This window comes from Heterocephalus glaber, unplaced genomic scaffold, assembly GCF_053883595.1.
Source record: "Heterocephalus glaber isolate CG9 unplaced genomic scaffold, H.glaber_assembly_v1.0 deba00000122, whole genome shotgun sequence".
Lineage (NCBI taxonomy): Eukaryota > Metazoa > Chordata > Mammalia > Rodentia > Bathyergidae > Heterocephalus > Heterocephalus glaber.
This window is the reverse complement of record NW_028258138.1, coordinates 83,672,860-83,690,192: the sequence shown is the minus strand read 5'-3', so window position 1 is coordinate 83,690,192 and position 17,333 is coordinate 83,672,860. Positions and strand designations below refer to the sequence as shown.

The following is a 17,333-nucleotide window of genomic DNA, read 5'->3' as shown; positions in this document are numbered from 1 at the left end:
ATGTGTCATTTCATTGGCTTTCGTACTTTTTCTGCTCCAACATGGTTCTGGCCAATTTTAGAAGTTTCCATTGTAAGTATATGAGTATAATGCAGGAAAAAATGAAAACAGAATAAAAACAGGTCAACTTTCCTGTTTAATCCACAAATATCATTATAGAGTATGAAATTGTTTTCTGGGGGCTGAAGTAAGTAAACCTCTTTTTGGTGCTGATGGGAAGGTGAGGTTGTGGGTGTTGTTGCCAGTCTAGAGAGAAAGGATTCCTATATAAGGAATGGAGCAGGCATCTTTCAAATTGCTTTTTGTGTGGCCAGTGATGTCCATCCTTATAAATTATTTGGTGGTGTCCTAGAATACTAGAGCCAACACATTTATGCTCAGATAAACCTGTCCTGGCACTTGAGTAACAAAAAATGTTATTTTACAACTCTCAATGCCCTCTGAGGCATCTGCTAGTGTGCCATAGAAGAAAATTCTGAAACTGTTGGTTCTCATCTATAGTAGTCACCGGAAGTCCTTCAGGTGAAAATGAACAGTTTGGGTTAGTAAGGGAGTAAGTAGGAAGGTAATGTTTTACTTTGTTTTTGTTTGGCTTGCAGTGCTAGGGATCAAAACTAGGGTCTTGTGTATGATAAGCAAGTGCTTTACCACTTATCAACATCTCCAATTTCCCAGACAAAAACAAAATGTTTTGTGAGCCTGTGGAAACTGCTGTACCACTGAGCTGCGCCCTAGCCAAGGGAGGGATTGTGGAAATGGTTTAGCAGTGATTGCTCTCTCCAGTTGTTGAAACACTGCCTCAGGGATGACCTGTGATTCTCTCATCTTTCCTTGAGACTGGGATCCCCATGCCCCCAGGCTAGTTTCCAGTGACTGGGGACTGCAGGGGGACTGCCCAGGGCCTTTAGTTCCCCTGTGTGGTAGGTTGGGTGGGAGCACATGGATTTCAGCGTGAGGACGCTCAGTGTCCTACTTCCCAGAGACACAGGGAGGGCTCAGCTGCTGCCCGATTGTCCATGTCGTTTTGGTTGCTGAGTGGTAGAGTGGCTGAAAGGGGAGCTGTGTAGGGAGTCTTAGCTGCTCTGACTGCCCCAGTCTTCCTCAAAGGCTCAAAGTGGACTCTTTGATACAACTGTGTCCAGGAATGTGGAGGTGCACACAGGATGAAGAATGTCAGTGTCCGGAAGACCTGGTACTTTCTTCCTGAGACTTTGGTCACTAAAGGAGGACGATTCGCCTTTGGAGAAGTGGTATCTGCCATATAATCTGCTGTGGAAGCCAGCAGCAATAAGAGGAATGAAAAAAATATATAATGGTGCTTGCTTCGGCAGCACATGTACTAAGACTGGAACGATACAGAGAAGATTAGCATGGCCCCTGAGCAAGGATGACACGCAATTTGGGAAAGCGTTCCATATTTTTAATAATATATATGTATATAATGTACCATTTAGTCTAAAAAAAAGAAGTACCATTATCTGACCAGTTTCTCAACATTTATTTTTTAAGTGGTGGGAGCTCCAGGACCTATGACCGATACCTCTGTAAATGCTCCTGTGGGATGGAGTTTGTTCTCTCTTGTTCTGGTTTCAGAGGAAACCCAGCAGCCTTTATAAGGCTCCATTAGCGGACAACACAGTGAGAAGATAGAGTGAGGAATATTCCCAAGAAAATACATTCCACAGCCACTGCAGAGGGAGATACACTAGACAGGCAGGCAGCTTTGGAGTCTGAACACCAGGTACAGTGAGCTTATAGAACACAGGGGAACTCAAGGACCCATCCCTGAGATGAATACCCTCATTCAAATGCCACAGACTCACTGTTGCTCTAAACACAGGGACTTGAGGCCCCACAGTTTTTATGCCAGAGCAAAAGATTTGGGTCAGAAGCAAAGTTTTAAAGACTTTTTATTGAAGAGGTTCAAAGATTCCTTGGCCAGCAGCCAAGTGTGGTCTGATTTGTTCGCATTTCCTCTGGGAACTCACAGGGAAGTGAGGAGTTGGCCGGCACTGATGATGAGGGTCACCCATTCCCCCGTGGGCCTGTGCTCCACCGGCAGCTCTAAGGTGGGGGAGGAGAGCCAGGAGCCCAGGCCTGACAAAGACTGAGCTCAGGGCCTGGCCAAGCTGCAGTTCTCTCCTGGGGGAAGGCGTCCCTCCCAATACACCACCCCGCCCAGCCTGGATTAGTCTGCCTGGGAGCCAGGGTGTGAGAGGCAGCCAGGGAGAGACTGGCAGTGGAGCCTCACTGCTGCTTCCCTCTCTTAGTCACTTTTTTGTTGGTGAGAAACAACACCCAACTCCTGCCACTTAAAGGAGGAGAGGTCTGTTTTGGCTCGTGTTTACAGTCCATGGCCAGCCAGCTCCAAGGCCTGGCAGAGGAGAGCTGCTCATGGCATGGCAGACAGGAAGCTGAGAGCCAAGGGAGGAGCCAGGAGGGCAGACAAACCCTCCAGATCACAACCAGTAACCCGCCTCTTCCTGCCAGACCCCATCTCTCAACAGCAAGTCCGATATAAACCCCCACGATCCAGTCACCTCCTAAAGGTCCTGCTAAAGCGCACGAGGCTTTAGTGGGACCCCCACACAGAAGCCATAACTCCCCACCAGTGATGGTCAAAGGCCCTGCTCCAGGCCCAGAGGCATCAGCCATGTGAGCTAATGGGCCAGTGCGCCATTCAAGTTCTTGGTGATGTTTAGCCAAGAATCTTGTTATCTGCAGTTAATGCAGTTGGGAAATTTATCAACTGGATTTAACTTTTTAAAAGGAAAACAAAAAAAGAAAGTATTTTTGCTCTGGTTTGGGAGTTAGAAAAGAAGGTGTTTGTGCATTCACATACCTGTGCACACAGCATGAAGGTCCCTTCTTTTCTCGGGGGTGGGGGGTGTGGGGGGTGGGTGTCGATGTCCTTGGTAGAAAACCAGACAAAAGCCGAAAAGATATGTGATTGAGGAGTTAGAGACGGAAGGAAATGGGACTCTGGTTTTCCAGAGTTTTCCGGAGGAGTGGGGGTAGAACAGGAAAGCCTTGGCAGGGCAAGGCGACCAGGCGGGCAGGAGCCCCAAGAGTGTGGAGCAGCAGGAAAGAAACACACTCACTTCCCTCGTGAACGGTGGAGGAAGGGGCCTCCGCCACACAAAATGGAGCAGAGTGCTCTGCTGAGCTGTGGACCCTGTGCCTGGGGGGATGGAGCTGTCCTGCTCTCCTGAGCCAGCAGCTGGTCCTCCTCTCCAGAAATGCCTGTGGTCACATGAGATGTGTGAGGTCCAGGACAAGCCCTCACTTTTGCAGGGCCTTTCACGACTCTGGCAGGAGTGGCCCTGTCACCAGCAGCAGTTGTCTCACCCTGTGCTGGGGGCCTTGCAGGGGAGCACCTGGTCCCTGGAGGAGGCCTATGAGCATCCACTGAGCAGCACGATTGGAATCCCCTCCGCCATATTCTTTGTCTCTCCTCTTCATTGGCTGTAAGGTCCCCATCTGAGATGAGGCCCTGGTCTCCCAGTTTAGCAAGAACTTGGGTGGGGACACTGACATGGTTGGGTGGCCCGGATCAACCTGTAGTCGGGAACCAAATGTACTCATGCTGGGCCCTTGTTCCGGTGTCTCTGTGTCCCTGCCTCCTGCTCCCTTCCATCTGGAATCCCATCTGGTGCATCTGAACTAACGTTCAACTTTTTAGATTCTGCTTCTCCACTGGCCTAAGGAAAGGAATGTCACCTTTCTGCCCCCCTTTCTGCCAGGTCCTGGGAGCAATCCTGTTCCAAGGCACGGTTTCCAGATCATTACACGTTGCTTAGGAAGAGACCATGGAAGAACAGGGCTGAAGAGGGGCTGGCAGAAGAGGCCATTGACTCTGTGGGTGCAGACTCTGTCCTTCGTGGGGCCAAATGGGAATGTCCTGGAAATTGTATTTCCTGAGCAACATCCAGCCCTTGGCTTTAGAGGAAAAACTGCAGGCAGTTACTTGAGACAGTAATTGATTGATTGAGAGATGAGAAGTGGGGAAAATGCAGCCAGTGTGAAACTCGCAGCATCGCCAGGACAATCCCAGCCACCTCAACATTGCCCATGGTTCCTGGGGTGGATGGCTCATTGCAGCTGGGGAAGCCCGGGGCTCACTGAGCCCCCGAGGAGGATGGAAACTGGAGGAGCAGTGTGGGCTTGAGCCATGTACCCAGGGGACCGCTTGGACACAGAGGGACAGGCAGACAGACTTCAGAGCCAGAAAAAGCAGGATGTAGAAACAATTCTGGGGGACTTGCATTCTCTGAGAACCACAGAATTTGAGATGCAAAGAATTTCAGTCCTCTGTCCTGGGCTCAGCAAACTTCACTGTTTAAAGCTCACCAGGAGTTTTTAACTGGGCAGATTCCCAAGCTGTACCTCAGAAATCTGATTGGGGTGGGGGATGGGACTGAGGCCTCTGCACTTTCAACAGAACTGTGCCCCCTGCCCAAGAATTCTGATGCAGGTGGTTCGAGGGCCACACTGAGGTCCTCTGCCCTATGCGATGCCCGAATCCCCAGCACCCTCAGCCACTGCTCCTGCCTTGGCGCTGCCTGGTGGGGCTGTGGGAAGGTGAGGCCGGTGCAGCCAGCCCTGGCAGCCGGGCCCACCCTGCAGCAGCCCGTCCTCTGTCTTCTGTGGACTGCTGAGGCTGGACCCGGACACAGCGGCACACTGACTCTTGGTCACTCGGGACCGCGACCTGCGTGCTCCAAATTTCTAGACCATACAGCAAATCCAAGATGAAGAAATTCTCATTTGTACTTTGTTGGGGGAAAAACCAAGTTTATATTGCTGACCAGGTCCGAAGGGTAGGGGGTGGTGGCTAAGGTATCAGGTTCTGAGGTGATGAAAAGGTTGAAAAATTGGTTATGGTTGTACATGCCTATGAATACATCAAAACTACTAAATTCTGTAAAGAGGTGAATTATATGTCACGTGAATCATATCTCAGTAAAGTTACTAAAGACAAAAAGTCTGAGATATCTGTAACAAAGTTCATGTATTGGGAGAATGGCTTCCTTAATATATTTTATTTATTTATTTATTATTTAGGTACCAGGGATTGAATTTAGGACCTTACACTTGTGAGGCAGGTGCCAGAACTACCGAGCTAAATCCCCGGCCCCTATTTATTGGTTTTTTTGAGACAGGATCTTACTGGGCAGTTCAGGCTGACCTTGAACTCATGGTGATCCTCCTGCCTCAGCCTTCAGAGTATTGGGATCACAGGCGTGTGCCACCATGCCCAACTCTCTCTCAATATATTTTTTTAATGGTTCTGATGGTATCCTAAAATAGTGGACCCTCAAGTTACAACTGGCCTGAGATACGAACATCTTGGGTTAGGTGAATGGAAGATTAATCTGCCTCTTGTTATCCATAGTGTTTACTGAGGTGAGCATACAGATCTCAGCTGTATTGATTTACAACCAACTTGAGTTACAACCAGCCCTCGGGAACTGATTGAGTTCGTAAGTCAAGAGTCCACTGTACTTGACTCAAATCAGTCACAACTTACACATGACTTTGCTTAGCATCTGCTCTGCTCTGAGACAGATGCTTGGATCCAGTGTGATCTCAGTTTGAACTGGGTCTCAGAAGAGGGCCCAACACTGGGCCCCTGGGGGCTTCCAGACCCCATCATTTGGTTCTCTGGTCTTCTTGATTTTACTCTGCATTTTTTGCTTTATGGCTTTTCTCCTTTAAAATCCATGAACTTAGCTCTCCATTCAAAGTTTCTGAAGAAGACTATTGAAAAGCCATTTGTCAGCCTTTTTGGAAATGACTGCTTCATTGGCTGATGAATCGGATTCTCTTCTGAAAGTCCACAGTGCAGAAGTGCCCAGCGCGGCTCTCCTTGGTGCTCAGGGCCTGCTGCTCTGAGTGTGGAGGGAGCCAGGATCACTGCCTGAGGATGCCCCACAGCTCTTCCTCCCTGGTGACTTGGAGTGGAGCGAGAAAGCACCCCTTCCCCTGCACAACCTCATTGCTGCGGGGCCTTCACACTTCCTCTGTGCCAGCTCTGGCTTCGACCCAGGCCCTCTGAGCTGAGAGCCAAACCCCAGACTCCCTGTGCTCGGCACAGGTCCAGAAGGCTCAGCAGTCAGCTAAGCGGAGCTCCTGGGTGGGCTGCAGGACCCTCCTCCGCAAGATCTGTGCTGCTCGGCCAGGAGGGCCATAGGACGGGCAAGATTGGAGGGAGGCCGAGCTGTGCTGCTCTGCTGCCCTTCCCTCTCCTGGGATGGGAGGGGTTTGGATGCCAGCACCTCCGAGGGCCATGTGCCTCTCTCCAGGGACAAGCTCCTGGGATTCGGGACCCACACAAGCTCTCCGGAGGCCTGGGCCTTGGCAGCAGAGGAGGCTGCGTTGGCACTGAGCGTGGCAGGCACAGCTGACCTTTCTTTGCAGGTCTCCTCTCTTCCCTTCTGTGGGAGACAGTCCCTGCTCTGTCCAGTGGTGAACACTCTTTGAGATTTAGCCTGAGGACTTCCAGGGCAGGTCGGTCAGTTGTGTGATTTGATTTGTAGCTGGTAGTTTTTCTCAGTCAGTTTTCTTCCAAGGGGCAGATGGAAGATGGAAGCCCATGGGCACAAACAGCAGAGCCCGCTCTGTCCCCTAGGCTCCTGCAGGTGAGTCCCATCGAGGGCTAGGGGACACCCACCCTTCACTCACCGCAGCTGTGCCTCTCGGAACTTAGCAGCCACCGACCCCACGCCCTGACAGCAGACCTGCCAGGGACACCTGGCAGTCACATTGTGACATTCTGTTCTGTCACGTGAGGTGCTCAGTTAGCATGAGTGACATAAACACATAGAGAAACACAGAGCTGAAAACAGATGGCACCACTTGGCTCTAAGGTCATCCCTGCATGATTCAGAACACACTTATGTTGGGTTTAACTTTTAAAAAGTTGTCCAAATGAAACAAAAATTAAAAACTCCTTTAGAACAAAAGGCCTCTGATTGTCTCCCAGCCCCAGAACTATAGGGATCTGAAGATGCTATTTTGAGAAGCAAGAGGCTGAGGCCAGGCCTGGCTTGGGCTGTGGCTGTAGTCACAAGTCAGACTGCACAGGGGAGCCTGCTGACCGCCATGCTTGGTTGGGATGGTCTCAGTGACCCTCTTCCTCAAGGCCACAGCATCCTGGGACATTGTTGGACAGCTCTGGATAACTCGATACCTTCACAGCCCAAGCGGGCTGATCTAGAATTTTCACTGATTGCTTGTGCTCTTGACTTCTGAGATCATACTGAATTTTTAAAAATCCCTGAAGACACTAGGGTAGAGGATACAGAGCCCACATTTTAGTTCCTTTCTTTTTAAATCTAAATGCACTCATGCGCATCGGAGCAGCTGATGAACATACTGATTTGTTCCTGAAAAATATACAGATGAGGGAGAAGGGGGTTTGGAGAAATCTTCTCATTTTGATCTGTCACTGAGAAGAGACCTGGAGTCTCTAAGGGATCAGGACTCATGCAAACATGGAGGGTGAGTGACAGGGACACATGGACAGCTGAAGATGCAATGACATTTCCTGAGGTGCTGCTCCTGCCACGCCCACTCTGAAACAACAAGTGACTGGCTGAGCCATGCACTGCTCTGACCCTACGTGGGACTCCATGAAGCGATCTTGCATTGTTGCTTCTTCTGAAATTGGTTTCCTTTGCCATCATTCTTGCAAAAATGTTAGCCTTTGCCATGGGCAACACCTCAATGCAGATATTCTAACTGTGCTTTGGGGTTCTCAATATTGGAAAATTTTGCAGAGTCCTGAGCACAGACTCTGTGCATGTACAGAGGGAAGACCAGGGTTCTGGAAGTGCCCGTTGGCCTCTTCGGCTGGAGTCCTGGAGACAAACTAGTGTGACTACTGTGAGTCCCTCTTTGGTGCCAAGATTGGTATGTAAATATTGAAATCTGTAGGCCTTTCAGATGCCAGACTACAGTCGGGAGTCACTTGGCTTTAGGCGCCAGTAATGTGTTTGAAATGTGCACACTGGATCCGTTTTGGCCCTGTGCTTTTAGAGGAGTGGGGGTTACTTGTGCCTGGGCAGCCCAGCCCACTCTGGCAGTTGATGACAAGCTTTGGGGTTAGCCCACTGGCTCCCTCAGTTGGGGAGGCCGAGGCAGTCCACACCGCAGGGCTTGCTGAGAGCTGCTGGTGGGAATGCTGGTCTTTCCCTGGGCAGCATCCTCAGAGGCGCGGGCTTCAAAACCCACCTCGGCCTCACTCTGAGTCTGCGGCGTGCAGGCCTGCACAGAGCAGAGGCCTGCACCTTCCCTCGGAGCTCTGCCTCCTGCCCACTCGTCTCCGTGGGCAGAGTACAGCTCCTCCTGTCCTCTCGTGCCTGGGCTCTCTGCACAGTTCTTCCTCATTTCCTGAAGGAGAAACGAGCCCACTCTAGGACTCTGCCTGTGACCATCGGCTGGCGGGCGAGGGGAGGAGGGAGCCCGCTGCCCACAGCTCCCCTGGCGCTGCCCAACAGCCAGGATCGCCCGGGCAGGGGGCGCCGACTTCGTCCAGGCCCTAGCCTGAGGGGACTCGGCCTCGCCTGCCTCGATGGAGAAAGGGGCAGTGCTAAGTCCCGCGATCGATCCGCTTTCTCCTTCCTCCGGGCGCACCTGCGCCCTGGGCTGAAGGCCTGCCCTGCACAAAGCGTCGGCGTGCTGGGGATGTGGGTCCCAGGCGGAAGGCCGCTCAAGGCGGACGCCCTGGCCCCGGGGTTGCGCGCGGGCCGCATGGCGCCCCCGCGTGGTCCTCAGAGACCAGAAGCCGGACTCAGGCACTGGGCTGCGCTGTCAGGGCGGAGCCCGCTGCCCTCCCGGGGTTCGGGCCACGACAGCTGGAAATCTGCCCTGCGCCACGCTCTCCGGCGCCTGCCTGGGTCTGGGTGTGGACCCTTGCTCTCTACTTTCTTCTTCCGGTCAGTACTGTATTCCCAGCACTGAATCTAAGTCCAAGGAATTTTTAAGAATTATGACTCTAAGACCTCTTGTTTGAAGGGTGGTTTTGTTTTATTAACGAACCAGAGAAGACACCACAAAACGACTGTGAAAGGCCAAGAAGGATGAATGGGGACTCAGCTGCCTGCCTGTCCCGAGCTGCTGGGTCGGTGGCCCCGGAGGGGTGCACGGTTCTCCGTGCTTGGGGTGAGGGCCAGCCAGGAAACTGTCCCCACCCCTGTGGAAAGTGTCCCACCCCGGCGTCGTACACCCGCACTCTGAGACCCAAACCCAACTCTTGAACAGCATGTTTCAATTTGCAAGTGTATTTCACACCCTTGATTCCATCTTATTTTGAAGCCACCCGTCCGATTCTGTGGTTCTTTTCTTCCATGCTGTTCATAGTGGAGATCTAGGTTGATCCCTCTAGCAGATAGAAAACATCAAGACCTTCCATGCCAGCTTTCGAAGGAGTGGACAATCACCTCCTTCCATCCTCACAGGGCCCTGTGAGGCAGGCGGCCGCTGTGGGGAGGGGGCCAGGACACAGGGGCAGAGGCGGGACAGGCGCAGCTGTAACTGGGTCACTCTCCTCGGACTCCCTCCAGGCCTCTTTCCACTCTGAGATGCCCCGAGCTCACCTCGAGGAGCAAACAGCTTCTGCTTTGAACAGGCTTTCGAGCATGGTGATTGGAAGCCCAGAACTCCACAGTGGGAGCGGGGTGGACGCACCTGAGCTCAGTTAGGCGTCAGCATCACAGGATGTGTGGGACAGACACGGACATCGACGACAGGGTTCTGCTGTTGTTTTGATTCTCACTTGGACCAGGCTGGAGGACGGGACTTTAAAGAAGCAGAGTTCAGGGGGACGACGACTCAGAGGATCTTCTCATCTAGCAATTTGTTGATGCCTTCACAAATCCTCTTGAGGCTGGGCCTGCAGTCTCCGTCCAGACGATAGAGGGTGGAGAGGAACTCCAGGTTGGCGAAGTGGCTGAAGACGTGGTCGATGCGTCCGTGGGTCCGAGGCGTGAGGTGTCGCCGCACCAGTCCGTGCACCAGGTCCTGGCACTCGTGCAGCAGCGTGGCGAGCACGTTCCTGTCGAAGGTGTACTCCACCTCATAGAAGCTCACCACCGTCATGGCGGTCTGGTTCAGCTTCTTCCGGAACTTCTCCACCAGGGTCACCTCTTCCTGATTGAACTGGTTGTTCCGGTAGAGGATTCCGATTTTTATGGCCACCTTGATCAAGTCCTTCATGATCTTGTGGGCCTCCTTCTTGTTGTGGGTGTACTCTTTGGTGACTTTGTAGAGCTCATCGAAGATCTCGCTGCTGGTGTCATCGATCAGCATGTTGGCCATGGTTTTGCTGGCTATTTTGCTCAGGACCTTCTTCTGAGCTTGCAGGGCAAGGCTCTTTGAACTAAACACATCAGGACCTACAGTGAGGAAGACAGATGTACAGGACCATGAGCGCTGTTAGCTATGTCTCCCCGGATAAAACACATTAAACTGGACTTCATTCTTGCTGCAAAGCCCCATGTCTCTGCATCACGAGATTCCCTAACTAAACCTGCAAGCACGGGGACGCCACTGCCCCATGTGCGGGCCTGCTCACCCTCTGGCTTCTCCTCTTCTGCAGGAAGAGCTCTCTGGGCCCAGGCCAAACCTCACTGTTCTGGACCCCCTTGTACCTATGGCCTTCCTGACTCTACCAGCTCACAGATAGTCCAGGCAGCTGCTGTCACCACAGAAACCAGTTTGGACAGGGATGCAGCCCCAGTGTCAACCCCTTTCCGGGGAGATGAGACATGGGGAATTGATCATGGAAGACTTTTTGACTTGAGTCTCAGAACCCATACTTCACTGTGTCTAAGATGTGGTTTCTGTTTTGGAGACCTGGGAGGTTGGAGCCATGAATCCTGGGCAGCTGTTGTGCTATGGTTGTCATTACCTGTATGCACGTCAGTTTATACATCAGTCTGAGAAACGTGAGAGAAATAGTCTGCCTCACTAATGCTTTTGATGGCAGAGATGGTGGTAACGTGTAGGAAATACAGACATTGAAAACTGAAGGTCAAAAATGCTTCAGACAAGTAGAATTCTTTTTTGTTTTGTTTTGGTCTTTTGAGACAGGGTCTTGCTATGTAGCACACAGTCTTGAACTTTCAGTGTTTCTCCTGCCTCAGCCTCCTGAGTGCTCAGATTACAGGTATGTGACACCACACCTGGCTCCAGACAAGTACTATTCTGAATGTGAAAAGGCTTAGGAAAACCACAGCTAAGTTATTTTGCTGTTATTTTCCCTTTATAAATAATAATGAGAGCAATATATAAATATATATTTTAAAACCCACAACAACTCTGTCTAAATAAGTCTAACAAAGCTATTTCAGAAAATATAGGTAAAAATGATAAATATAACCAGGTCTGTTGTGCACACCTGCAAACCCAGAACTCTGGGAGGGGGAAGCAGGAAGATCCTAAGTTTGAGCCCAGCCTGGCCAACTTAGTGAGACCCTGTCTCAAAGTAAAAAGTGAAAAAGACTGGAAATGTAGCTTAGTGCAAAGGCCCTGGTTATAACCCCAGTATAATAAAATAAAAAAGATATCATTTATAATCTGCCAGCATTTTTTTCTTTTTAAAGAGCACGTGAAAAGCTTTCTTACTATTTTTTTCCCCATTAAGTTTATTGGTACATTTTAGATATAAAATACAGTTACATTCATCATTGGGCTCTTGTACCTTTACATGAGTATCTTGGTTCTTATTTTTTTCCTCTTCCCCTGCCCTCCCTTCACCCCCTCCACCCTTCCCTATTTGCAAAGACTTTGTTTCCATTTTTTTCCTTTTCTCGTATTTTTTCTTTTCCCTTTTTCCCTTTCCCCTACCCCTCCCACTTCCCCTGCTCCTTTAGACCTTTCTACCTATTACACAATATCAATTATACATTTTTAAAATTACAATATCAAGATCTAGGAGACAGTACCACAGATTTTACAGAATTTAAAAGGATATAGAAAGCATATTTCAAAAATCTTTTTTGAAATAAATTTGACAACTTCTAAGAAGTACCTTGGAAGACAAATTAATGAAACTAACTCTGGAGGAAATATGAAATTTGAATAGCACCTATTAAAGTATATTCCTAGCTTGAAAACCTACCTATAAGACAACAGCAGGCTCATATACATTTTAACTGATAAATTATATCAAACAAAGCAGAAAAAAGAAGGAACACTTCTCCCCTCATTTTAGGAACTCAACATTGTGCTAATCCTAAAACTGGATAAAGATAATAGAAGAAAATAGTATGAACATAGATAGAAATTTGTTTAACAAAACAAACTATTGGAAGTCAGATCTGGCAGTATGTAGAAAGTGGTTTTATTATAGGGATGGCAGTGTTGGTTCAGCATTGGAAGATCCACCCCCAAAAGTCATCATTTTAACAGAGGAAAGGAAAAAGCCATATGATCCTGTCACTAGTTGGAGAAAAAGTAGTGGACTAAATTCTACAGCTGTTCATGGTAAAAACTATCAGGAGACTAGAAGTAGAACAGAACCTTCTCAACAGATTAAAGACATGTACTCCATACTTCCAGTGAGAACACCTTATATGAATGGAGAAGATACAATGCTTTCTCCTTAAGGTGGGGAACAAGGGCAGATATGCCTACTCTTCATCTGTCCACTAAACTTTGAAACCTAGGCCCAACCAAAATAGTCTGGCGATAAAATGACACAATTAGGATAGGATTGGTAAGGTAGAAATAAAATCTTTATACGTAGATGAAATGATCATCTACAGAGAAAATACTAAGAAATCTCTAGGAGCCCCTAGAACTTGTATTTGAATTTAAGCTTTCTTACTATTGATAGTCTTAGATTTGATGAAATCCCCTTTGAGATCACCAAGTGGCCAGAGCTGGCATTTAAAATGAAGCCCACTGGCCACCATCACTTGAGTGTGTTTTATCCTGATCCTCCCAGGGAGACTCAAGTGGCCTGAGGACAGAGGCAGGGTCCCCCATAGCACCCAGCTCAGCTCAGGGTGCAGGGATGGATAGGTGTCCACCATCTGCTGAGTAAAACACCAGAGAAAATCAAAGCATTCAGCCACACGTATGCTAAGAGAGACTAATACCCTCTGAGAATGGGTCCTGGCCTGGCAGCCTCTTGGCAGAGAGGATAAATGTCAGGCAGAATGGGAAACAAATGGGGCTCCAGACTCTTCCCCACTCAAGACAGCTCCAGTTTCCTGGTTCATGGTTTCTGGAGTTGGAGACAAATGCTCATCCTGCCTACTGTGGTCCTCCACTGTGTCACCAGACTTTGTGTGAATCACCTTTGCTTTAAAAAAAAAAATTGAATTTGTCCCCCAGAGCCAAATATTTACAGGCACGGAGGATGTTCAAAAGAGTGTGCTGTGTGCTTTGGAGTCATTTCCACAGGAACGTCAAGACTTGAGGGATGGCCTTGTCATGGGAACTTGTGTTTGCTGCCTCGGGCGGTTATGCCAGAGGGACAAGGGGACCATGAGGATCTGCCATGGAATATCATCAGAAGATGAGCCCTGCTTTGTAGTCACAGTTCCTACAGACAGCCTGAACAGGTCTTTTTAAAGGTCTCTAGGGCCGGGGATGTATCTCAGTGTGAAAGCCCCGAGGGCAATCCCCAGTACCTCCCCAACTGCCTCAAATTTCTGAAAAATGATGTATCTCCTTGCATACTTTTAAAACTTGATATGGAGTACATTCCAGTTTAAATAATTAGAAAAGATATAATTTCTAGATATTGTAAATAACTGACATTTTCATATTAACCTGTTAAGGGATTTATTTATTTATTTATTTATTTTTGAACTTGGGTCCTTGCACTTTCGAGGCAGGCGCTGGAACCACTGAGCCAAATCCCCAGCCTGTTAAGGGATTTAAAAAAATGTGCTCAATGTAATTCAAGTGCCATTGTGATATAACACCTGCTGTTGTCCATATAAAAATGGCAGGAGCAGGGTTATCTTAAAAATTGGCAACATTATGTTGCTCTTTTTTCTCCTTGAAATGGTATCTGTATTCGGCTTTACCCACAGAATTTTCACTTCATATATGCTCTTACACTTGAAAACATGTGGTCAGCCCATCATAATTATCTACAACCAGAGGATGCACATAAATAGAAACAAATTAAAATATGATCCTAGTGACCATATATCTCCAAGGACTAAACATTTTCTTCTGGAGTGAGTTATCATTTTAATTACTTTGGTATGACATAAAATATCAAAATTTTAATGAATACTTATCAAACCTAAAAAGCAGAGCTGTATTGGAAATGCCACGCTAGAGGAGGCTGGGAAGAGTGGGTCACAGTGCTCTGATCAGAAGCATGGCTCTTGCTCTGAGTGTCTCTGGTCCCCTTGTTTGACCCAGGAGGTTCAGCACCCAGGGCAACATGGCACATTTCTGTTCTTCAGGCCCAGGACACAGCCCTGAGCCTGGAAGGCAGAGAGTTCCCTGCCCTGACCTCACAAGTCTTCCCAGGGAGTTGTGTAAAGTCCGTGTACAGAGTAGGTGCTGGGCCCAGGAGGGGTCTGCATCTATAAATCAGCTCCCTGCAAACTCCCCTCCTCTGCACATCTTGTAGAACATCTCTGGACTTTCAGAGGAGTGTTCACCAGGTCGAATCCTGCTCTTCATTTTTAAAATTCTTATCAGTATTTGCAGTACATAATGATTCCTGATGTGGAGTTGCTGCATGCACATCACACATCTTCATTCCTTTTGTCATCCTCTTTCCCTCCCCTCCTTCCATCTCTGATCCCCTGTCTATTGGAGAAAGATCTGTCTCCCTACTTCCTATTATCTATGTTTTATTTTGCTCTTTATTTAATTTTGGATTTCTCAGAGGAGAAACCATGTGATATTTAAGCTTATGTGTCTGATCTATTTCATTTAACATTGTGATCTCAAGGTGCATCCATTTACCTATAAATGACTCAAGCTTATCTTCTTCTTTTTTTTTTTTTGTACCGGGGATGGAACTCAGGTCCTTGTACTGCACAGCAGGCTCCGGAACCACTGAACTAAATCCCCGGCCCAAACTTATCTTCTTTACAGTAGAATAGTGCTCCATTGTGTGTAGATAACTACTTGTTCTTTAGCCATTCATCTGCTGATGGACATAGAGGCTGCTGCTAAGATTGAATCCTGCTCTTCTACATCAGTAGCAGCAATCCATGGAATTAAGAAGTTGTTATGGGTTAGATCTACAATGTCACCCAGAGGTTTCATGTGTTCAGAGGTAGGGCTTTTGGAAGGTGATTGAATCATGGGGCACTGTACTCAACAGTGGGCTAATCCATGCATGAGTTTATGGCTGAATGTGCTGTCAGGAGGTGTGGGGCCTGGCTGAAAGAGGTGGGTCACTGGAGGGGGGGGTGTTTGGAGGGTGCATCTCTCTCCCTGGCTCTCCCTTTCTCTCTACTTCCTGGCTGCCATGGTATGAGCAGCCTCCCCTCGCCCCCTAGGCCCTTCCATCCTGCTGTTTCTGCCTTTGAGCCAGCCAACCATGGACTGGATCCCCCAAACTGTGAGCCTGCCTCTTAGAACTTGTGGCTTCTTGTTAGGTGTTGTGTCTCAGCAATGAGAAAGCTGACTAATACATTCCTTGGGAAGAAGAAAAAGGTTCCTTGATTAAACAAGTTTGAAAAACACTGGCTATTAAGCAAAGTGAAATGAATTATTCTCTGTGAGACTTGAAAGACATTTCTATGCTACGATAAGGTGTTTTATTGACACCCAGAGAGGGGTGGGTGTGATAGGCAGAGTATGGGTTCCTCCAAAGATGTCCACATCCGTGTGTTGTGAACATCTGGGCATCTACTGTGTGTGGCCAAAGACGTGTTGTAAATGTGACTGAGTGAAGGCTCTGGGTGGGGGTTATTCTGACTACCCAGGGGGCTGGGCAATCACAGAGCTGTTAGAAGTGAAGGAGGGAGGCAGGAGAGACAGCCAAGGTCAGGGTTTCACAGCTGCTGGCCCTGCAGTTGGAGGAAGAGGAAGGCCGGGGCCTCTGGAAGCTAGAAGAGGTGAGAGAAGGGACTCCCTGACAGGCTCTGGAAAGTTCCTGCTAACACCTTGGCTTTGGCCTTCTAAATCAACCCATTTCAGGTGTCGATCTCCAGAAATATAAGATGGCAAATTAGTGTTTTCATCCACTGAACTGTGGTAAATTGTTACAGCAGCACTAGGAAATGAACTGAGGTGAGCAGAACATCATATAGCATTCCCTAAAGGGAAGACACTTGTAGCATTCTGTTTAGTTCACCACTTCCCTCACTTACTGGATGGACACACACACACACACACACACACACACACACACACACACACACACAGAGGCACACACGGTGCAATCAAAGAACACGAAGTAAATTTTAAAAATTATTATAGTAAAAGAGACATTTCTATTAATTTCCCCCAAATGCCCTCCCTCACTTTGAACACGTTTATCCTCTCTCCTCAGTGCCTTTACTTGCTCTGTCATGGCTGCCTCAATGTCCTGAATTGATTCAGAACATTTTCCTTCCCTGGTCATTTTGACTTTGGGGAAGAGCCAGGAGTCACACGGTGCCAGATCTGGTGACTAAGGTGGATGAGGACACAGTGTCATGCTTTTACGAGCTGCCTTTCTGTTGGATGGCACTGGGCAGCAGCAGTCACTGGATTTATGATCACACCTCATAAAGACACTCAGGAAAGAGGACTCCAGAACTGCTTCAGAAAGTGGCCAGAATGATGGGATGAGTGTGCTAAAAATGAGGGGGAGGGTTTTGAGGGGGATTCATGGCAATGTGTTTTTACTATAAAATTTTTAAAAAATTTAAGCATGCACCATACAAGTATCATGTTGTGCAGTATGCATTATGGGAAATGGTGGGAAGGTTTAAAAGAAGTCAAATCAATACAGTCCGGTCAACAAATCACACTCAGTTCCTAGATGTCTGTGGGGAGCAGTGGGGGAGGGACCTGGCTCCCACCCACACAGTGTCAACAAGTGATTTGAGGGTCTGCTGGCCGTGCCCTGGGGAGCAGTGCCACTCAGATCTTCCCTATGTGGAGGCCTTGGCCTTGCTTCCAACCCTCTGCTGCAGCCTTGTGCAGGACCGTGTCGCTGACCTCTCAGGAAGCGATGCTGCAGGCTGGGAGAGGAGCATGAGCCAAGTTTTGGGAGCTCAGGTTGGGGGAGTGGGTGGTATTTGGGGAGCAAGCCTAACTAGCGGCCACAGCTTGTTGTGGGGGAAACCAGCATGCCCAGAAGGGGCTCAGGGAAACCTCTCTCATGCCCGTATTCCCACTTTGGAGATGCTCTC

At 48.7% G+C, this 17,333-nt stretch overlaps 1 protein-coding gene and 1 non-coding gene across 4 annotated transcripts in view; one reads left to right on the top strand and one right to left on the bottom strand.

Moving 5' to 3' along the window:
- The first annotated feature begins 1,315 nt into the window (after positions 1-1,315).
- On the top strand, positions 1,316-1,422 carry LOC147830542 (U6 spliceosomal RNA). The gene has a single exon (XR_015439421.1). It is a non-coding gene; the product is annotated as a U6 spliceosomal RNA (small nuclear RNA).
- Positions 1,423-9,008: 7,586 nt separating this feature from the next.
- The window catches only part of Tipe3 (TNF alpha induced protein 8 like 3), a 30,980-nt gene continuing 22,655 nt past the window's right edge, over positions 9,009-17,333 (bottom strand). For all 3 annotated transcript variants that reach the window (XM_087180742.1, XM_087180732.1, XM_004835413.3), the window contains exon 2: positions 9,009-10,397. In XM_087180742.1, the coding sequence (XP_087036868.1) occupies positions 9,835-10,320 (486 nt within the window). In that variant the 5' untranslated portion in view covers positions 10,321-10,397 and the 3' untranslated portion in view covers positions 9,009-9,834. The remainder of the gene's footprint in view (positions 10,398-17,333) is intronic.